Source organism: Podarcis erhardii, assembly GCF_964252035.2.
Source record: "Podarcis erhardii genome assembly, chromosome: 6".
Lineage (NCBI taxonomy): Eukaryota > Metazoa > Chordata > Lepidosauria > Squamata > Lacertidae > Podarcis > Podarcis erhardii.
Genome location: NC_138510.1, coordinates 22048781 through 22072056, shown reverse-complemented (window position 1 = coordinate 22072056; position 23276 = coordinate 22048781). Strand labels below are relative to the sequence as shown.

The 23276-nt window shown below is 43.6% G+C and overlaps 1 protein-coding gene across 3 annotated transcripts in view; it reads left to right on the top strand.

Annotated features, from left to right (window-relative positions):
• The window catches only part of EYA2 (EYA transcriptional coactivator and phosphatase 2), a 129731-nt gene that overhangs the window by 49716 nt on the left and 56739 nt on the right, over window positions 1-23276 (top strand). For all 3 annotated transcript variants that reach the window (XM_081867781.1, XM_081867779.1, XM_081867780.1), the window contains exons 3-5: window positions 3369-3417; window positions 4393-4535; window positions 13298-13414. In XM_081867781.1, the coding sequence (XP_081723907.1) occupies window positions 3369-3417; window positions 4393-4535; window positions 13298-13414 (309 nt within the window). The remainder of the gene's footprint in view (window positions 1-3368; window positions 3418-4392; window positions 4536-13297; window positions 13415-23276) is intronic.

The following is a 23276-nucleotide window of genomic DNA, read 5'->3' as shown; positions in this document are numbered from 1 at the left end:
TTTTCTGAGGGTCAAACTACACCAGTTGCATTTAATGCATAGCCTGGGGGTGTTGTGTTTGCTTTTTTGTCTTCCTCAGAGGTTAGTGCAGAGCCCCAAACTGGTGCAGAACCAGGAAATGGAACATTTTAATCTTTCCTCCCACCTACCTCTGCATTGCACTGTTCCAGTCCACAATTGTGTGGACCAGGAAAGCAAAGGTATACCCACTCCCACCCCACCCCACCCCCCGGCCATTGTAGTCCCCAGTACCCAACCCTGATGCCATCAATGCACTGGGGCGGAATGTCTGAAGCAGGCTGCTTGCTGTATTTGTGTGGGTTCCCCATGTGGTTCTAGAACCCGGCATGATTAGGGTTCTAAATCGTACAGGCAGAGCCTATACAGAGCCAGACCCTCAGGGACACAACAAGGGTGTGTGGCAGCAATCACAGACTTATTCTCCCCCCTAAAAAAGACAAACAACCTTGCAGAATTTTAATTGCATGAGGTATTGAACTGCTAAACGGTGCTATGGAGTAAAAATAAATAAATTATTTTTAAAAACTTTTTAGAAATGTTTTGTTGAAATTAAAATAGCTGAAAGGGATTATGAATAAATAAAGATGGATATGGCAACAACAACAAAAATCAGAGGCTGATCAGGTATAAAAAGATGAAGCAATTGCCAATTTAAATAACATCGAAAATTGATCCATGCTAATGCTAAATGGGCTTGATCAGTAAATTGGCTAAAACATTTACAATTTAAATTCACATATTTAGTAAGATTGTAAGCTTTTATTTCGTATTCTGGGCTTTATCTTACTGGTTTTCCATATGAAACATTTTTTTAAAAAAAATTATACTTCTTGGTTAAGGGGATGTATCTCTATCGGTTACTGAAGTTGTATTTTTCTTTTATACTTAATAAAGTTAAACAAAAGGTGAGCGCAGAGAATAGAGAGCGAATAAGGCAATAGCCAATTCATAACATTGGATTCTGTATTGTGTGAATCAAACACAGGGGTGTGCACACAAGCCCTGGCCTCAATTTCCCCATTCACAACAGCTCCACTCCAGCCTATCTGATATCAATGCCTGGAAAAGGATTCAAAGTACGATGAGGTTAATGTGCTGGGAACCCTAATAAGGCATTTGGAGTCTTCTTTCAGACCTTTCCTCTCAACACATTAAGGCCTGAAGTTGAGCTTGCACATGTGGGGCTGTTGGGTCGGTGCTTGTATGCATGTCCCTGACCCCTCCCCTCTTCAAGCCCACATGCCCCCGCCTGAAGAGGACTAATGGAAATGAGAGAGATGTGAAATTTTAGTATATTCTGGTCATTCCGTCCAGGAACTTTGCTCTCACACTGAGAAATGAAAGGCTAACCGATAACTGATGGATTTCTATAGGTGAGGCTCTGTTTAATTCCAAGTAATGATAAAAAGACATTAAAGCATCAAAGGGGAATGAAATCATACTCAGAGAATAATTTTCATGTCAGAATGAGCAAAGTATACAGAAATCTTCTGCAGAAACATGCGCCAGATATTTTGGAAATGTTCTCGCAGGCTTTACAGAATAACAATATTACGTGAGCCCATAGGATTCTTTCTTTATATTTTCAATGTATTTGCATATTTCATTAAATAAAACATGCCGGAGATGTTTAATTCACTGTCTTATGAATTGCTGAATAAACTGAAGGTTGTCTCATCTTAGATGACTTCCTAATGAGGACAGTCCTCTTCTGGCTATGGGGGCACATCCTGCTCGGTCGTTGTTCACTCGCCTCATACTATTGAGAGCACAGTAATGTGTACATATTTTTCCTTTAATGTGTGCAAGAAGGTGCAGAACCTTCTGTTTTCAGATATGTTACAATGTTGTGTTCCACATAACACCTTCTGGAATGACTCTGTTTGATGGGGGTTCTCTGGACCTCACACAGCGTGGGAATGTCTTCCCCTCCTAAGGCTGTTTTGGTGTTCAGTTCCACCATGCGATTAGAATTGCGCAAACATCTATAAACGTTAATTGCGCGGAGTTCTACATTGCACCAAGGACTTTCACACGTACAGCAGGCTCCCTCCCCACTGCCAGTGTTCTTCCTCCAACATGTAGTGGGTGGTGGAACTGACAACACGATGAAGGGGACTCAGCTGTCACATTCCCACTCTCTCCTCACGCAAGGCGAAGAATGCAAAATTTGATTTCTGGCCTTGACTGACACTTCGAAAGTCTCCTGCCCCCATGCAGTAGCTTGCAATATTGTATTTTTATATTGTGAACCGCCCTGAGATCTATGGGCATAGGGCACATTATAATTGTTATTTTTATTGTTTCATTGTTAAAACCGTGTTTATGGAAGACAATCTTACTAGGCTAGGAGTGATCCCCAAAGAAGAGAAGAAGACACATTTTTAATAATAATAATAGGTTGCTATGGATCCAGTATTAGGTGGTGCTGTTGCTCATGGTGAAAGTATCTAGATTTTAAAGGAATATATTGTAAATACATAATAATAATTAATAATAATAATTTATACCATGCCCATCTGGCTGGGTTTCCTTAGCTTCTAGCCCTTACATTGCATAGTAAAGATGCAAATCAATGTGGCAATGGATGCTAAAGGCTAGAAACCAAAAATCAATTGAACATATGCATCCTAATAAATATATTTGGCTTTTGAGCTACAAATACTAGTAGTCATGAGTACAGTTGCTGGAGAGGGGTGGTATGGCCCTACCAGCCTCCCATGAGTTGTAAAATAGGTTAACTAGGGGTTCTGAGGTTTCCCTTGCGAGATTCTTTGTGGTCCTTGGATGAAGGTCATTGGACACCAGTGACCCAGTGAAGTTCTGCTTCCCTTGAAAATGCTTCTTTGTTATCCTGGCACTTTCTCCTTTCTGGTTTTGCTAAATGGCTTGCCAAATGTTGATTTTCTATCAGTGTGTCACCTTCTTGAAAGGAGCATGGACCCAGGATATCCTTCACTTTCCTCCTAGCTTTTGGTACTTCCTTTATTTCGGGACCAATCATCCAGAATTTGAAGTCTTTCATGCGTCGCATTGCTTTCATGGCATAGGCTGCTGAAGTCACTCCACATGAAAATAACTCAGGTCAATGTAGCTTTCTTCCCTTCCCTTCTAACCACAATTTAGAGTCCCCACTCCCTGAGCCCACACAGTGCATGAAGCACAGTGATATATATCCACAGATATCTGCTCTTCGTGCATTCATAGACTGTAGTCAATGAAAATTTATTCCACTTGTTTATAATGTACTGCAAGAGTCTCTGTTGTTTTAATTGCTGCAGACTAAGGAGGCTGTTCCACTGGAAAGTATAGTTTATATTATTTATTGTGTTAATTCTCTTTTGTAGGCAACTCCAAAGCTGCGCCTCAGCGTTCTCTGCACCTCTACACTACAAAGTAAGAGTGCCTGACTGAATCTGTGATTGCTGTCAAAATAAGTGTATTATTTCTAGGGTTGTCACCAAGAATAAGAACTCTTAGACTGTAATCTTAAGCTTACCTTGACGTAAGTCCAACTGAACTCAGCAGGACTTGCTTCTGAGTAGACATGCCTAGATTTGTGCTGCTAGTTGATTACAGCACAACCCTAACCATGTTTACTCAAAAGTAAGCACAACCCTAGAGTCTGAGATGAGCGCACAACCCTAGAGTCTGTCAAGACTGGCCCGTACGGGCAGGGGTACCTTTACCTTTACCTAAGCTCTATTTAATTCAGTGGGGCTTGCTCCCAGGTAAGTGAGGTTAAGCTTGCAGCCTTAAACATGTGTACAAATCTGCATAATAACTCTGAAAAATAATACTTTTGTTTTTCAATATTGCCAGCACATTATAGCCAACACCAGATTAGAAGAAACATTCCCCTTTCTTCTCGTTCACATAGAAGAGAATTCCTCTAAATTGATGTTCTTGTGTTACTCAGCAGTCATGATGTTCGCATGAAAGCCAAGGGGTGTGCTTGGAAGCCCAATTCATGGTTTGGAATCCAAACCATGGTTAGCAGTCACAAACCATGGTTTTGCATGATGTCTGAGCTGAGCTGTTTTTAGTGTTACAATAACAATCGCGTCAAATTTTGCAAAAAGCAAGCATGAACGTGTCCTGCAAAAAAGCAGGGTTGCATTATATCACAACTATTTAGCTCAGTACAGTCTTATACTGACTAGAAACAGTTCCCCCATGGTTTCAGGCAAGGGGGACATACCCCATAGGCTTGCTGCAGTTCCTTTGATTGTTCAGAAAGGAGTGATTTGAAATAATTGTTTAAAAGCATGCTTTAGCAGAATACTATATATAAATTTTCAAGTCAACTAGAAGTTCACTGTCGAAGTCATCCATGGTTTGTCCTAATTTCTCCCTCTTTCTTTTGAATAGGCATTATCCCCATATAGTAACAGTCCCATCTTTTCCAACGATGGCCACATATGGACAGACTCAGTATAGTGCAGGAATCCAGCAAACCTCTGGTTATACTGCATATCCGCCACCTGGCCAACCTTATGGAATACCTTCCTACAGTGAGTAGTGTGCTAGCTGTTTCATTTTTATTTTCAGTAATAAGAAACTACAGTACATGTTGTGTAGAGCTGGGTTGGAAACCTAATGGGAGTTGTGGCTGCCTAGATGTTAGTTGGCACCACTGTCTGTTCCTCACCTCTGGTTTATAGGTGCTTGCTTCATTTTACAAATGTCCGGACAACAACTGTAATTTTTCAAGAGTATCAGCAGCTGTTAGGGTGGCTGTTTCATTGGTTGAAGTGCATAAGTCTTTCTCTGTCGTTCAGTAGAGCAGAGAAACACATTCAGCTGTACAGTGGTACCTCAGGTTAAGTACTTAATTCGTTCCGGAGGTTCGTTCTTAACCTGAAACTGTTCTTAACCTGAAGCACCACTTCATCCTGAAGCAAAGTTATTAACCTGAGGTAATATTTCTGGGTTAGCAGAGTCTGTAACCTGAAGCGTATGTAACCCAAAGTACCACTGTACTGTACCTTGTGTGTGCATGCATGAACACTAGTCGCATTGCCAGAGGGTGCTGTGAGTGATGTTTGAAGCATGGCCATTGGTTAGATCCCTGAATGCATGGGTCAGATCATCTGAAAAGAGACACAGAACAAACAGTGGGTCATAGTATCATGGTATAAGGACTAGGAGAAGAAAAATCAAAATGCAGGGGGCCATCAGTTACTCCTATTAAGCTGAAGGGGGAAGCAGACAGTATCTTCTGACTTTGTCAACACATATGCTCTGAAGCATAGGTGGTCGATCAGCTTATTTAAGGAAGACGTTCTTGCATGTTAAGAGGGTAGGGTTAGACAAATTGGTCCCCATTCCCTGTTAAGTAGTGGTATGGGATACTGGTGGCATGGAATATTTGTAATCTGAGTTACTGGGGGACGTATTCCGAGCACAATTCAAAGTGTTGGTTCTGACCTTTAAAGCCCTAAACGGCCTCGGTCCAGTATACCTGAAGGAGTATCTCCACCCCCATTGTTCTGCCCGGACACTGAGGTCCAGCTCCAAGGGCCTTCTGGCGGTTCCCTCACTGCGAGAAGTTACAGGTAACCAGGCAGAGGGCCTTCTTGGTAGTGGCACCTGCCCTGTGGAAGCCCTCCCACCAGATGTCAAAGAGAAGAACAACTACCAGACTTTTAGAAGACATCTGAAGGCAGCCCAGTGTAGGGAAGTTTTTAATTTTTAACAGACCACTGTATTTTAATATTTTGTTGGAAGCCACCCAGAGTGGCTGGGGAAACCCAGCCAGATGGGCAGGGTATAAATAATAATAATAATAATAATAATAATAATAATAATAATAATAATTTGTTCAGTAGTTGGCTAGCCAAGAGATCTGTGCCTGGAATGGGACAGCTGCATATTCCTGCATTACGGGGGGTTGGGCTGGATGACCCCCCAAGGTCCCTTCTAACTCTACAATTATATGATTCTATATAGAGATTCTATATAAAGCACAGCAAACTCTAGTCTAGATGATGGCACTACTTATATTTTACATACACATGCGGTGTGCATTTTCAGACATACACTGTAGCAAAATTAATAGAGAGCAGATGTTTGTTTTGAGAACCTGCCTTACTGTTTTCAGCAGCCGAGAGCCTGTGTGCTCACAGCACAGAACAGCCACGCTTCATCCTGTACAAACAGAGATCGTGTTAGATGTATTTGGAAGGCTGAGATCTCCTTTTGTTTTCTCAGTGGAACTTCCCGTTCGTGGAGTAATGTGCATGATTTTTTCAGCGTGTAAAGGGCATAGTGTGGGGGGGTTAAGACAAAATCACAGAAACAGCCAAAAAGCTGGAATGTGCAATGCACTGCATGATAAAATAACTTTGGGTGTAGTAAAATTAGTACTTGCAGTAGCAGTTCAGAAGAGTGGAAATGGAAGACAAAACACTGAACCAGCATCTAAAACACTTCTTGTAGACTTTTGCTGTTTGTTGTCATAGCTGGAAGTAGCATTTGCATGATCTGATCCAAGCACACAAACTTTGAGTAGATCAGAATTTGGCTAGTACTGAATAACTGGAGATTACCACGCAAGAGAACTGGTGCGATACCTGAGCAACCAGCGGACTCAGGATGAGGATTCTGGGTCATAATGCATTATGCAGTCTAGCAGTGGGAAAGAAACAAAGGGGGGGATGAGTATTATTATTATTATTTAGTTAATTTATGCAGGCAACTCCCAATTTACGCAGGGGTTATGTTTCAAGGCACCGCATGTATTAGTGAAACACTATTGGGAAAAAGCTTCAGGCACACCGTTCTGCCCCTGCCCTGACCATTTCTGTGATGTTTGGGGGTCACTTCCTGGTTTGGTGCAATGCGCTCATTTGCAGTCATGCACATATCAGATGCGCCTAAAATAGTCGCTGCCTGTATAACAAGCTTCATCCACGGGTGGTTTTTACAACATAAAAACACAAGATGCATGACATAATAATAAAAACAATACACTGGTACCTTGGGTTAAGGACTTAATTCGTTCCAAAGGTCCGTTCTTAACCTGAAACTCTTCTTAACCTGAAGCACCACTTTAGCTAATGGGGCCTCCCGCTGCTGCCGTGCCACCAGAGCACAATTTCTGTTCTCATCCTGAAGCAAAGTTCTTAACCCGAGGTGCTATTTGTGGGTTAGCGGAATCTGTAACCTGAAGCGTATGTAACCCAAGGTACCACTGTAAATGAGTACATGGGAGGACTAGCACACACACATGCGATAATAACAGGCAAGGTTCCTGCGTGCTCACTGGGTGCTGGGGGTTAATGCTGGACAACATGCTTCACTTAACACATGAAAGACACCTGAGCTTTACTTACTTAGAAGCTCAAAAGACTTGGATCCCACTTGGACCATCTCCAAACTGCAGTGCCTCTGGTACATGCAATCTTCTACTTGTCTCTTTTGACTGAGAGAGGAAGAGAGGCAAAAGCTTCGGCTTTCACTTTTTTATAGGTTTTTTTTTTTTTTAAGCAAATACATCATCCTTTGTTTTCCTCTGTGTACAGTCTCACTGTTTCCAACTTAGATGTTTTTATTAGATAATATTTTGGTATTTTGAAAGAGCCAAACCATGGTTTTGATATTTTGGTTAACTTTAAACTAAAGAGAGTTGGAATAAAACAGTGTTCCTAGGGGGAAATCGTACTTCAGTCAAAAGTGAACACAAAGGCTTTTGACTTCTTGAATGCAGGAAGGAAGAGAAGGGGAGGAGGTGTACATAACCCTGAGGCTTACTGCAGCTCATTTGTGATCGGTCGAAACCATGGTTTAGAAGAACGTTTGAACGAAGTGGGCTTTTATTTACGGCTTCACCAGAAAGATACTTATTTTTTTGCTTATTGGGAACTGGAGCCAGGATCAGGCGTAAAAAAACATGTGAACCCGAGAAATTCCATTTACTATGTACATGGAATCACAGAATTGCGGAGTTGGAAAGGACCTAGAAGAATCATCTAGTCCAACCCCCCTGCAACGCAGGACTACGCAGGAATTGAACCTGCAAGCTTGGCGTTATCAGCACCACGTTCTAACCAACTAAACTATCCAGGCTCCATTGGACTACATGTTAAGTCATAAGAATGTAAGAAGAGTCTGCTGAATGAGGCCAATGGCCCATCTAGCTTTCTCAGTGGCTAACCAGATGTCAGTGGGAAGTCTGCAAACAGGACTTGAGCACAAGAGTATTTTCCTCTCCTGCGGTTTCCAGCAACTGGTACCAAGTACTATGCATAGGTCCCAGATATCTGAATTCAGAGTTAACGTCTGAGGCAAATTCCCTGCGTGGCTTTCGCAGGACAGATTCTGTAGGGCATCGTGGGAAGCAGTAACTCATTCAGAAATTCAAAATGTATTATATATTCTAGGCCCCTGAACCTCTCGCTGATGCTTTTGAAAGCATAAGAGTGCTTTCACAAATGATGTAAGGAATGAATTTCGTTCCTGATGCATCCTGAATGGGATGTAGAATGCAGGAGTCATTCAATGTCTCTTCTGATAAGGGTGATCTGTACATTCCATTTATTAACAACAACACCAAAAATTAAAGTCTAGTTCTTTTGGGTATTGTTTATGAGAAAGCCATCGCAGTCCACATCAGATAACAGAAACATAATATTTGAGGCTTGTTTTTGCAAGTCTTTCTCGGAGTCTTAATTCCTTTATCATCCATTGCATCTCACGACTTAAAGAATGTTTGGGGTAAATGTCAATTTTATATCACCATCCCTTACTTAAAAAAAATAAAAATGCCTGATTTGCTGGATGAACAAGTATATTGAATGGATTTCCATAAAACTAGGACGTGAACATCTCCAAGCATAGAGACCTGCGTTTATAACACTAAACTCTAACAAGGCAAGCAGAAAAATCTTTAGGTTTGGTTTCCTAGATCTCGTTTATGTGTTGTATCAGCTGGTTAGAAGCCAAGACAAATGCTGAACAGTTGCCATTGTTAACAGCAGGTGAAAACCAGGCCATTGGCTACTGGCTGCTGTCTTCAGGGCATACATGAGTCGGCCCCACATGCTGTTTATAAATCCTGTAGATTACCTATTTTGCATCTTCCGAACAATGGTCTCCCCTCTTCCCCCCTCCCCCTCCCCCCCAGGCTGGCTAGTTCTCCATGTGATACTCTAGATTTTGAAAAATCCCACCTGGCAGTCAACCAAGAACAATGAAGTACTATTGTTTTTCTGGCTCAAAAATAAAACTATCCCAGGTTCGTAGACAAAACGGAGAAGTACGTGGAAATTAATTGGGTGCCAAGTTATTTCTCTGTCTGACAACAGACTTCCTGAAAAAGCATGTCACTGAAGATTAACTCTGGCCAGGGCTGCAACGGGTTGAGTGCTTGCATGCATGTTGCTGATTGTAATCAGAATACAGATGTCATGAGAAGCCGTTTCTCTGCATGTGTACCCATGAAAGTTAAAATCGGACAGCAGCAATGGAGCCTGACATAATAGCATATAATCACTCCTAGCTGCCCAAGCAAATTGGCTTGCTTTTGGCACGGGGTGTTACTGTTAAGATAATGCACCTCTGGTTATTCTGTTGAAGTTCTTTTTCTAATTTCCAAATGGCTGCAAAAAAGCTAAGGGGGACAGTTTTACTACTAGCTCTGAGCTCATACGTGGCTCCCAGTGAGATGTGCCCCACTCTCACTGATTCCAAGACGTAATGCAGTTTGCAGGAGAGAGGTGCAGGTTTATCCATCCCTAGACAATGAGTGTGAACTTCTCTGCATCATGTAAACATCCAACTGCATGGAGTTTGTATGAGCTCGCTTTCCTTCCTAGAGAATGTAGAGCATCTGAACTGCACCCTGGGGCATGACCGACCACCAACCATTTTTAAACTTAAGAGGTTACTGTGACATGTGCTCCCCTGCCAGATTACTGGTGGGTAGGATTGGAGGTGGAGAAGACTGTGTTATGAGCCCCTGCATTCTGATGTTGCTCAGCGGCACCAGTTATAGTGTCTGCAATCAGAGCATTCTTTAGGAAAGATTTCTGCCTTGTCAGGATTCAGCTTAAACTTACTGGCCCACATCCAGCCCACCATGACCACGGCATCCAAGCACTGACTCAGCACATGCGCAGCCACACCAGACGCAGCGGAAACAGAAATAGAGCTGGGTGCCATCAGCATATTGATGATAGTGCACTCCCTATCCCCTGGTGACTGCGTCAAATGACTTCCTAAATATATTGAACAGGATTGGGGATAGAATTAAATTCTGCAGCTCAATGCAGCTTAACAGCCAGGGTGCTGAGGTCTAGTCACCCAGGGCTACCCTCTAAAACAGGCATGGCCGTACTTGGCCCTACAGCTGTTTTGGGACTACCAACTTCCATCATCCCTAGCTGACAGGACCAGTGGTCAGGGATGGCACCCAGGACATGACACCCAGGGATGACATCAGGACACCCAGGGACTCGAACTACCAAAAACCTCACAGCCCATCAAGAGACATACACACATTTCTCCCAATACCAACACATACACATACACTCTCCTCAGCTCTTGGGCAGTCATAGAAATCCAGGTTGGAATTTGCTTATTTATTTTATAAAGTTTATACACTGCTTGATTGTAAAAACAAAACAAAAAATCTCAAAGCAGTTTACAAAAGACAAAACAGTAAAACCAAGAACAATTCACAATCCTAACATACAAAAGTCAACTTACTAAAACAGATCAAAACTACCTAAACTTTATATACAGTGGTGCCTCGCAAGACGAAAATAATCCGTTCAGCGAGTCTCTTCGTCTAGCAGTTTTTTCGTCTTGCGAAGCATCCCTATAAGCGGCTTAGCGGATTAGCGCTATTAGCGGCCTATCGGCTTAGCGGCTAAGCGGCTATTTAGCGGCTTAGCGGCTTAGAAAAAGGGGGGGAGGGAAAAAACTCGCAAGACTTGCAAGACGTTTTCGTCTTGCAAAGCAAGACCATAGGGAAATTCGTCTTGCGAAGCGCCTCAAAAAACGGAAAACCCTTTCGTCTAGCGGGTTTTTTGTCTTGCGAGGCATTCGTCTTGCGGGGCACCACTGTACATCCGGGTAGACTTGTCTAAACAGGAATGCTTTAGCAGACACCAAAAAGGGTACTGTGAAGATGCCTGCTTGATCTCAATAGGCAAGGAGTTCCAAAGTGTAGGAGCTTCCACACTAAGCAATCAAATTATTACAAATGTGGAACAGGTACTATGTGGCACCTGGCAGTAATGCCAATTCCGCCAATCGAAGCAGGTGAGTGGGCACATGTGGGGTAATCTCATGTGCTACCTGTAGTAGTGCCAATTCTGTTGATCGAAGCAGTCAAGTGGGCCTATGGGGGCTTCATCCACCTGTGGAATGCCTCAGCGATCTCCCTCATCTGTCATCCAAATGGAAGACTGGAAGGTTCTCGTCCTCAAAAAGCCTACTGTGTTGTGTGACCTACAAAAAGTGGCAGAGGATTGATCAGGAAAGAGACACAGTGAAATTCCAGCTCGGGAAAAGTAGCTGGAGAAACAGAGCCTCTGGCTCTTTGTTCCTCTTAAAAGCCACCAGGTTGATCACTTTATATCCTGACAGGATTTGAAGGGCTCCCAGGTTTCAGCAGCAGTTTTTTAAAAAGGCAAGAGAGAGTGAAAACCAAGTTCAAAAGATGTTCACTTCTTCCAGTGCTTTTTTTCGGGGGGGGGGACGTAGGGGTACACATACCCCTAAATATATTGCGAATCTTAAGTTTGGCTTATTGAGGGGCAGTATTTCAATATGAGTAGGAAAATGAGAGTACCCCTAAGCATTTTTATTTTTTTAAGAGGGGAAAAAGCACTGACTTCTTCAGCTGTAGCTGGGGAAAGTAAACTGTGATGCCATAACTCTGTCAGCAAATTGAGAACAGTTTCAGTCTTCACTAGACAAATGTTAAAGTACATTTTCTTGAGAACTGTAATAGTCTATGGCATGACCGTTCTTGTTGACCTAGCAATTGTGTATGTCATAGAATGCAGTTATGGGACTGAAGCAGAAGTCTATTAAGAGCAGTCCACTCCCTGGTCAGCCATGAAGCTGACCTCACAGCCTTGTTGAGAGGATTGTTTGGGTTAGGGGGAAAGCACATAGGGTGCTCTGAGAGCCCTTTGTAGAAAAGGTGGGATACAAATGTGAAAAAATAAACAATATCTTTCCCTTTACATTAGACAAAAAGTAAGTATAAGAAACGTAAACAGTGTTATTCAGCCAGGCTCGTAGGTAAATCTGCCCAACATTCGCATCACAGGTCTGTTGCTTTCTAGAAACAAATACACAGGCTGTGAAAATAACTTTGAAACAGGAGCATGGGACTTTTGGTAGGATATTTGTTTAGTCTTTGTTTTGTCACCATGTATTTGTTCCATGCAAATACATGTGGGAGCATGTGGGGGGAAAGACACCCAGAAATTTGCAAGAAGATGCTCTTGCACTGGAAGTGTCAGTGTGATATAGTGGCTAGACCTGGGGAGGCCAACATGGTGCCCTGTACATGTTAACTTAGACTATACTCCCATCAGCCCCTGCCAGACTGCGGAAGGTGGGCTTGGAGTGTTGGATTTGGAGTGCGAAGGATTTAGTTCCCCCTTTCAGTCGTGGATCCCCTTGGCTGACCTTGCCCAATCAACATCACCTACCACACAGAGTTTGTAGTATAAAATGGGTTATGCAGCCCTGACTTCTCTACAAGAAGAGTAAGATGGAAATGCAACCACTACCTCGTATTTTCACAATAAAGGTAAAGGTAAATGTACCCCTGACCATTAGGTCCAGTCGTGACCGACTCTGGGGTTGTGCGCTCATCTCACTGTATAGGCCAAGGGAGCCGGCGTTTGTCCGCAGACAGCTTCCGGGTCATGTGGCCAGCATGACTAAGCCACTTCTGGCGAACCAGAGCAGCACACGGAAACGCCATTTACTTTCCCGCCGGAGCGGTAAATATTTATCTACTTGCACTTTGACGTACTTTCAAACTGCTAGGTGGGCAGGAGCAGGGACCGAGCAACGGGAGCTCACCCCGTCGCAGGGATTCGAACCGCCGACCTTCTGATCGGCAAGTCCTAGGCTCTGTGGTTTAACCCACAGGGCCACCCGCGTCCCATTTTCACGATTTTCACGTCCCATTTTCACGATACAGCCCAGTCAAAGAAAAGAAATCCTTAATGCACTGAATATTTGCGTGTGTTTTGACAGTAGCTTCATGGTAGTAACTTTGGTTTTCCCCCTCTGTCCTCCTAAGGCATCAAGACAGAAGACAGCCTGAGCCATTCGCCGGGGCAGAGTGGGTTCCTTAGCTATGGCTCTAGCTTCAGCACCCCAACGTCAGGACAGGCCCCCTACACCTACCAGATGCATGGTCAGTATGGCTTTACATAGCTGTGCAGTTTGTTGCAGCATCAAACAGTTCCAATTTTTGTCGTGTACTGATGTGGAATACTAACATGCCTGGTTTATTTTGCAAGCTATGGTCTGCGTGTTTGGGACAAGACCATTTCCTCCCCCACCCACCCAATTGTGTCTTGATGCTGTATTTTACTGATAATGTAATCTGCCCTAATAGTTGCAGAATTAGGTGAGTTCACAGCAGAACAGGCTATTAATTGAAATGAGTAGATTTAAGTGTACCTAACTCAGCATAGGATGAGATGCAAGAAATGGTGTAATAAGTAAGAACTAGATGATATACCTGGCAGAATTTATTGTACTCGCTAATGTAAAATTTCCTTCTTACTTTTCTAGCAAAGACTACTTTTAATATTGTTTATCCTCATCCTTCAGATGTTACCTTGGTAGATATGTATTCCTGAAACCAGGTGTGCCGTCTCCCCCATCCTACCCACTAGGCTTACCTTTGGTTTCTAAACCCAGCAGGCGAGCACATAAATCAAAGCAGGATACTGTGGCGAGAGTGGCAGGGTCCTTTGTTGGGCAGATGAAAGGTTATTTTCCTCCTGCCACCCATCCCTAATGAGTTGTGTTTCCTTCCTACCTTCTAGTGCTACTCCAAGCCTTGAAATAGACACAAGCAACTCTCAGTTTCTGGATTTCCTACATCATTTTGAGAAATTGCACATTGGTGTGCTTATTTTCAAAATGCTTTCATATCTAATCTCTTACGTCAACTTTCTCTGCCAATTTGGGGTGGAAGATGTCCGTTCTGTTTACTCGAGGGACTTTTTCTTTTTTGTACGCAATGCTGATGCTTGAAAAATGCTATGTGGGTATTCCTCCCTGCCTCTGTGCAATTTATATTTAAGATGTATGCATTCAAAGAGCTCCGTGCAGGCAAGTAACCTTCAATGTCAGTTTTGTCTCTCCCTTGGGATTATAGGCACTCGCTGAATGTTATTTCGTTGGTGCTTGTAATTTAAAATAAATAAATAAATGAAGCAGCTCCTTTTAAGCTTGGAACACTGTCCAGAGACTCCCAGCTTCTTTTCCGATCAAAAACAAGTTTCCTTTAGCTGTTCAAGAGAGGAGAAAGCTGCCCCTCCCAATTTTTTTAACTAGCTCTTCATCTCTGGGGTTTATTTACCTTTCCAAAGTGCTGGTGAAAGCTCTGCATGGGATGCTTGGGACCTTCCTTCCTTAGTTGCTACTGAGGAATGTGTTCTTAGAACTTTCCCACACTTAGTACACCTGGGAGGGGGGGCCAGGATTCTTTCTCTCACCCCGCCTTCCGTAAGCCACTTAAACGGAAAGCAAGGACTCTTTTCCCATGCATGGATTTAGTGACACCTTTTAGGGCCTCGTAGCTTTATTTTGATTGGTCTTGTCGGCCACCCAGCAGAGAGTCTTGATGTGACGTGCTGGAACAGCTGTGAAAGCAGTAGCGATCCCCTGTGCCCATCTAATCAATTTGAGGTGCTCCTTAAACTTGACCTCTCAAACCAAGGAAAGGCATGAATTGCCTTGGGTGTTTTGGTGTTCCCTGTAGCATGTAGCTTGGCACGCTTGCTCAAGTTGCCTGTGCTTCTTTGTACCGCTGACTCCTTAACGTAACGCAGATGCTTTCTGCACGTGGCTTATGGTGGTGCAGAGTTTGTACAGTGGTACCTCGGGTTAAGAACTTAATTCGTTCTGGAGGTCCGTTCTTAACCTGAAACCATTCTTAACCTGAGGTACAACTTTAGCTAATGGGGCCTCCCGCTGCCGCTGCACTGCCGCCGTGCGATTTCTGTTCTCATGCTGAGGTAAAGTTCTTAACCCGAGGTACTACTTCCGGGTTAGCGGAGTCTGTAACCCGAAGTGTTTGTAACCCAAGGTGTTTGTAACCTGAGGTACCACGGCATATGGCTTGGGGCTAAGAAGTGGCTAGCCCTATCCACTCAAGGGACGTGGGGTGGCTGGATGCACAACAGCAGAGATCATTTCATGTGAAACTGAAGAGTTTTTATTAGCGCTAAAGTCAGCTAGCCAGGAGGGGTGCAGGTGGTGTTGCTCAGCAACCAGGCATAGTGACATAATGTTTGCTGAGGTAGCACATGGCCTGATTGGATGTGAAGTTCTGAGGAAGTTTTCCTTTGTATCTTTGGTTGAATGTTTGCCTCCTATGAACAAGCCTGAAATAAGAAAGACAAAGCTTCTCTGCTCCTTTCACCTCAAAATTGTACGCTTCACTGTTCACTTTCTTCAGTAAAGTATTATCTGGATTTCTTTTCTCTCTGGCCTCTGTCTGCATTATTTAAATGATTTTACTAACAAGGACTTTATGCTCTTTTGCTGCTTTTCAGCTCTGAGCCACTTCGTGCTGTTTGTTTTATGGTGTTGTGTTTTGCTGGCTGATTCCACTTTATCAGTTGTTCTGCAGTACTTCTCCAGTGTTACTGCATTGTTGCATTTTTGCTTTATAGCACAACAAAAGTGCTGTGCAGCACCACAGAAAATAATGTGATGCAAAAAGTTACAGGATTTTAGTTGGAAGCTACAGGACATGCACTGGTTGAGACTGAAGCAGTATGTACCCCCACAAAACTGATGTAGGTACACAAAGTATTGAAACTGGGGTTATGTATAACTGTCCTGATACCATCATGGGCACAAATAATCATGAATGCACCATAAATAGGACACCTGGAAGGGGCCCTTGTGCTTTGGATCCAAACAGGGTTGTGAGCAGCAGGAAAATACTAGCCACTAGCACTGTGCTGCAAGCTCTTAAGAATTCTCACAGGACTGTAAGAAATTATGAAACAGTTCTCATGATTCTGCTTATACAGGAGGTTGCACAGCCAGTTGCACACGCCAAATATATTTGAATTTAGTTTTAACTTTTCTCTCGTGTGTGGCATAAAAACTGCTCTTCTCCAAATGGGAGAGCACCTCTGGGTCCAGTCCTTTGGTTCAACAATTACATTTTCGAAAAGGATGTTTGTGGAAGGTGGCGTTAATAGCAAAATGGAAGGCGGAAAGCCACATGCCATTCTCTGTAATAGTTATTTGTGTGTGGTTGTTTGTGAACAGGGTAATAAAAGTTAGGGAAAGCCTTTCTTTGTCATCACATTGTTAGAGTGGTCAGTCTTACCCAATCCCCATTTTTAAAAATAGCTTCAGTGGTGTGGGGAACATAGAGACTACGAAAACGATGATAAAACCAGACCCTGAACTTTTAGCACCAATAGGAAACTTAGGAAGCCCATTGTAGAAGTATGGTGGCATGTTTTGAAACCGTAACGCTACTAACCCTGATAGCCAGGTTTGAGCATGCTCCCTAACCGCATTCAGTGCATGTTTCAGGTGGACCAATCTTGAAAAGCTCAGCTAATACTGGCAGGTTGATAGCTTGAGTCTGTGCCTCACCTCAACAAAAGTTTCACTGTTGTAGCATGTTGGCCTGTGGCCATTGGCACAAAGTACCTAGATTTTTGGCATGGTTTGTGAGGTGGGGGAACGGTAAGGAAGATCATAGGTGAAGAAACATCTATCACACGCATAAATCCATGTCGGGGGTTTGTGGGGTGCGCATTGCTTAATGTGAACATTCAGCATAAATCTACTTGTACATGTTTAAGAACGTCTCCCAATATTTATTGCACACATTAGCAGTAATGACTGGATGTTTCACTGACACAGGCTTTGGTATTTCGTTACATGCATTCCCTTGAGGTTCTTGCCTCTGAAACTTGCTTATGTGCTCTGGTGGTATAATTCCCAGCACTTCCTTGAGAAATGTAAATTACCCCTGCACATTATAAACATTCGATTCCTCTAACATCGTGGAAAGTGCAGGAGACGGAGAGGCTGTGCTTGGCTTACTGTCACCGAAATGCTTAAGCTTCATAAAACTAAAACCTCCATAGAAAATTAGTTGTCCCCTTTTTTCCCGGAGATTCCCTCTCACAGCTGGTTTGCATTAGTTTCAGTCTAAAACTGTGGTGGCAGGACTGTGCTCCATACCACAGCAAACTCAGTCAGGCTGGGAAAGGCCTTCCCTCTCTCAGAATGGCGCAGACCTCACATTTTAAACAATATAAATATCAGTTCCTCTTGAAAAGCAAAGGCCCCTTTCTTCAAGGACAGAACACAGGGCTGCCTGTGCAAAATGCACTTTGGTTTAAAAGCCAGTGTGAAGAGGCACTGGGGTAAGGGAGACCTGCAGGGCAGAGAACACAAAGGTTGGTCAGCAGCATTATGCTGCTGTGTCTACTTGAGGGAGTGGGGCTTACATACTGCTGCGTTGGCCGTTGTAGTAGCAGTGTTGTCGGCACTGCCTTAGTTGTAATTGGATGTCACCCAAGAGTGAAGATTTGGACATGTGGTTGGGATCTGCCTTAGGCTGACGGGAGGAGGGTGGGCGGCCATTGAATGAGGAGGACAAAAGACCACAGCAAACATGAGGCCTAAACTAACAGCATGTATCTGAAATCTGTGAACATGGTTAACATCTGCATCGTATGCAAACATTTTTGTTGTATGGGTATTCCGTTGTTCAAATAGCCTTCCATTTGAGAAACCAAACTGAGGACGTGGTGATAAACAAAAGGCGCTGTTGATTTATTTCAATTCCGTTTGTGGACGTAAATCCACAACCAGCCGCCTTACTGTCCCGGTCTATTGTCCCCAGGCTGCTTTATGTTCCAACCAGCACCACACATCTTCTTCTGGTCCCCGGGGTCTTTTCTTATTGATCCCTCCTTTTCTCAGTTTACTGACACATTCTTTCCCTCAGCCTTCTGCTGCACCTCTGAGCCGCTTTTGGCATTCTTTCTTGCTGAATTTACATTATTTACATTGCTATTTATAGGCTGCTTTTTAGCCAACCCGGCCTTCAGTTCTGTCTACTGGGACTGTGTAACTTAGCTCACCTTTCCTGCCCCCTGGGACCTCTTCGCAGCCCTCTCTGAATTTGGATTGTTAATTCTTTCCTACAGCATATAAAGCTATGTAAGGTTTTTCCCCAGAAACATTGGGAGGGGGTCAAATCGTGTCTTCAACCTGGTCAAAAACAAAGTAGGAGGAGGTTTTTGTTAAACTGCAAAGGGGGCATGTGATAGAGGGGCTACAAAGCCCTGCTTCACAAAAAAGTACACTACAGTGGTGCCTCGCAAGACGAAATTAATCCGTTCCATGAGGCTCTTCGTATAGCGGTTTTTTCGTCTTGCGAAGCAAGCCCATTGACAGCTTAGCGGATTAGCGCTATTAGCGGTTTAGCAGCTTTTAGTGGATCAGCTGATAAGCGGCTTATCAGCGGATCAGCTGATAAGCGGCTTAGGGCTTAGGAAAAGGGGGGGAGGGAAAAAACCCCTCAGGAACTCACAAGACATTTTCGTCTTGCAAAGCAAGCCCATAGGAAAATTCGTTTTGCGAAGTGCCTCCAAAACGGAAAACCCTTTCGTCTAGCGGGTTTTCCGTCTTGCGAGGCGTTCGTCTTGCGGGGCACTACTGTACCTCTCTCAGCATACAAACCATTACATCCCTCAGCAGTCCATTGCTCCTATGAATAGGGGAGAAAGTGTTGTGTACCAGCCCCTGCTCACCTTTGCTCTTTATGTCACACTAAACAATGGTTTAGCATTGTGTCTGACAATGGTTTGTATGTAAGGTGCAGTCTTACTTCATTGAACCAATCAGTGTTTTGCTCCTGTTGACACTATATTGATAACCTAAGTTGGCATTTGTCCTTTAGCATTAAAAATAGATTAAAATTCTTCACATCTTTGGTATTATGAGTAAAGCTTGGAGCAATGCTAGTTCTGAGGCATTCATCAGCTTGTACTGCACAGGTATATGTTTCAGCTCTTTTTAGTTACCTTAAACTTTCACACACTGGTCTCATTTGCAAGGAATCCGGATGCTCTGCCTTCCTAATCCAAAACAATGTTAAGTTTTATATGTACTTCATTGCCTTAGAAGTAGAGTTAAGTTCACATGTATGTATAGTTAATGTAAGAGGCTGATACATGAGGTTTATTTACCGTTGGTTGATATGGGGATTTTTGCTCCCCTGCTATTTGTAACACCCTCAAGCTATTAAATGATAACTATAATTACCACATCAATAATACAAGTGAGGACTAGCCCTTAGCAGGAATAAGAGTCTTGTGGCATCTCACAGAGTAACGACTTCATCAGATGTCGGAAGATACACTTCATCAAATCCAGGAAGTGCAATTCTGAATTGGCAAGCTCGTTGGGGAGGCAGAATATCAAAGAGTTAATTCACGGGGAAATAAAATGCAAAACGAATGGACAGTGATGATTACCTGAGATCAAAATGACTACAGTGACCAGTTAACAAGGCCGTATCAGTACTAACGAAAACGCCCTTGTGCTGGTAGGCTAACTCAGACGCATAGTGTGATTTTGAAAACAAACCATAATATTAATTAAAGCCACAATTTACAGTTATGTTTATATTTTTATTACATTGATTTATATCCCACGTTCTCTCCAAGGAGCTCAAGGTCATAGACATGGTTCTTCTTCCCCACCCCCCACCCCCTTGGCCTGCCCCAATTTTATCCTCATAACAATTCTATGAGGTAAGTTAGGCCAAGAAACTGTGACTGGGCCAAGATCTCCCAGCAAACTTCATGGCTCTGTGGGGATTGGAACCCTGGTCTCCCAGGCCAACACTCCAACCACTATGTCACACTGCCTGATAAACTGTAATTCAGCAAGAATGCCCTGGTAATGTTCTGCTGGTTTCCATTGCCATTTCTGATTGTATTTGTGTTCCTTTGCGCAGAGACAAGCCTGTTAGTCCTTAGCAAATTTCACACAAGGAAACCAGCATTTTAAAGTATTTGCCATTTCTGTTGGGAGAGAGTCGATATGGAGCACAGGCCTTCTGTGTTTTGTATTGGACCAAGCTAGCTCACCAACCACAACAACAGAGGAGAAAGCAGTAGCTCCCCTTATAAGAGAAAATGGAATTCTAGATTCTGTCTGTAGTGAGCAGCTGTCTCTTATTCGCACATATGGCCGGAATGGAGTGCGCTGGAAACGTGATAGCCAAGAGAAAGATACATGCGTAAAACTTCTCACACGTGAAATTCATCTTTCTCTTTTAAACACCAAGAACCTTGAACATTATGGGACGGGAACCAATTTCCATTAGCAGAATTGAATTACCCAGAATGGCTTCCAAGCTGGCAGCTGCAGCAAAAGTAAATCCAGAGACATAACATTCCAAATATACAAGGGAAATATACATCTAAAAACTTGTGTTGCAGTTTTCTTGCCACCGCCCGTTCATACTGCCTTTAATCAGTTTTAAAAACAAGCAAGGATATAACAGGGCACACTTCCACTTTGCAGCCTGCAGTTATGAATTATGGCCACAGTTCAGCAGAACTGGCTTTATGTGTGCATATAAAAAGTCATGCTGGATCAGATGAAAAAGTCCCTCTGGTTCTTTTTCCCACGGTGTCCAACTGGGTGCTTCTGGTAAACCCACAAGCAGGACTTGGGGGCAACAGTGCTCTCTACATTTGTAATTCTCAGGAACTGGTATTCAGGGTCATGGGCCCTTTGCTCTTGCCATCACGATATGTTGAGGATGCAAATTCCATAGTTTAAACAATGAACTGTGTGAAGAAGACGTACAGTACGTCCTTTTATCTTCACTGAATCTCCAACCCTTCAAATTCATTCCGTGACTCCAGGTTCTTGTACGGATCTCTATCCACTTTCTGTACACGGTACATAATTGCATACACTCCTACTTTACTCATTTTCCTCCTAAACCAAGTAGACCCAAACACTGCAAATGTTCCTCATAGAGAAGTTACTCCAGCCCCCTGATCAATTTGATTCTCCTTTTTGAGGTGTGGCCACCAGAACTGAACACAGCAATCCAAGTATGGCTGCACCATAGATTTTGTTGTTGTTGTTTAGTCGTTTAGTTGTGTCTGACTCTTCGTGACCCCATGGACCAGAGCACGCCAGGCACTCCTGTCTTCCATTGCCTCCCGCAGTTTGGTCAAACTCATGCTGGTAGCTTCGAGAACACTGTCCAACCATCTCGTCCTCTTTCGTCCCCTTCTCCTTGTGCCCTCCATCTTTCCCAACATCAGGGTCTTTTCCAGGGAGTCTTCTCTTCTCATGAGGTAGCCAAAGTATTGGAGCCTCAGCTTCAGGATCTGTCCTTCCAGTGAGCACTCAGGGCTGATTTCCTTAAGAATGGATAGGTTTGATCTTCTTGCAGTCCATGGGACTCTCAAGAGTCTCCTCCAGCACCATAATTCAAAAGCAGCACCATAGATTAGTAATTAGTAATTACAGTGTTAGTGGTGCTCAGAAGGAGAAGAAGGAGCAGGCTGGGAGGAGGAGGTGTTGGAAGCAGCTGAGGTAACAGGGTATGGTGAGCAGGAAGAGTCTGTGGCAGAGGGCAGTTCAGACTCCGAGACAGAAGCTGGAGGGGATGGGAGACAGGAGACAAAGCAGCAGGCTGCTCAGGAAGCCAAGCAGTCTCCCTCTCCTGCTGCAAACAGCTCCCCTCCCCCCCTGGTCTCCTAGAAGACACAGAGAAATTAGCAGAGCAGAGCGGGGTTGTGTGCTGGCACAGTTTGTGACTGTTTGGGAAAGACACTGGAGATGAGGAGGCTTAGGAAGTGGTGGGAAGGCAGGGCGCTTCAGCCTCGCAACTGCCATGTTGGAACAAGACCTACTGGGAAGAGTTGCCGGGGTCACCAGGCCTGCACTGTTTCGGTTTCTTGAATAAAGAGTTAACTTCACTGACACTGCGTTTTTCTTTGATTGCTGACCTACACTTGGCTCCAGCTCCTGACGCCTCTTCCCTCTACATCCCTTTTTCCTTTTGTGCCATGCCTTTTAGATTATGCAGGCAGGGACTGTCTTGTTTTTATTGATGTTATGCTATATAACCACAGTGAGAGCCTACTCAGCTGAAGGGTGGGGTGAAAATACTTTAAGTGAATAAATGAATGGTGCCTGGCTGTGAAATTAGCCATGTGGGATGAAATAAACACATATTCTCCTTCTGTTTACCCCTACTTCCACCTCCTTCCTCTTTTGCCTCCCCTGTCTAAAAACCTTGGACTGTAAGTTCCTCAATACAGCGTCCGGTTCTCATTTGCAATGCTCCATGCAGAGTAATAAATATAAATAATAACACGGTGAATTGCTTTTGTTGTTGTTACTAGTCACTCAGCCACAAATTAAAAAACAAACAATGGGTCAGCCATGGAGAGGTGCTTCCTGGGCAAGATTGTACAAATTTACAGCTGCTTTTATGTGCTGCCAGCCTTTAAGTGTTGTTTTTTGGGGTGGGGAGGGCAGGTCTTTTGAGTGCAGGGTTTGAGAGACATTAATGCACAATGTTCTTCTGTGGAAGTTAAAGCCCACTGTGCCATAATTCAGTGGAGCAGCAGCAGCAGCAGCAAAGCCCTTTGTTCTATCTAGATCTCTCTTTTTTTATAAGGTGCCCTTTACAGCAGTTTTCAAACCCTTCCAGACAGGAATACATGCTGAGCTTATTGGAAGGGATCATTATGCCAAATGGCAGACAGTCAAGCAATATGACAAGGCATGCCCTGCATATGGGTTCAGTTACCTTCTGCTTTCGCAGGTTGCTTTCAAGTTGAAGTTTCCCCCACTGACAGCCACATAACATTTTATGTTCTTTCTTGCTCAGTAAATGGAGGCATTGCTACATGATTCTGAACCTTAACAAGCCACCAGAGTATTGTTGGTGGTAGGTTATTTTGTTGAGCTCTTAACCTCTCGATCTCGTAGCATCATCTCATAGAATATAT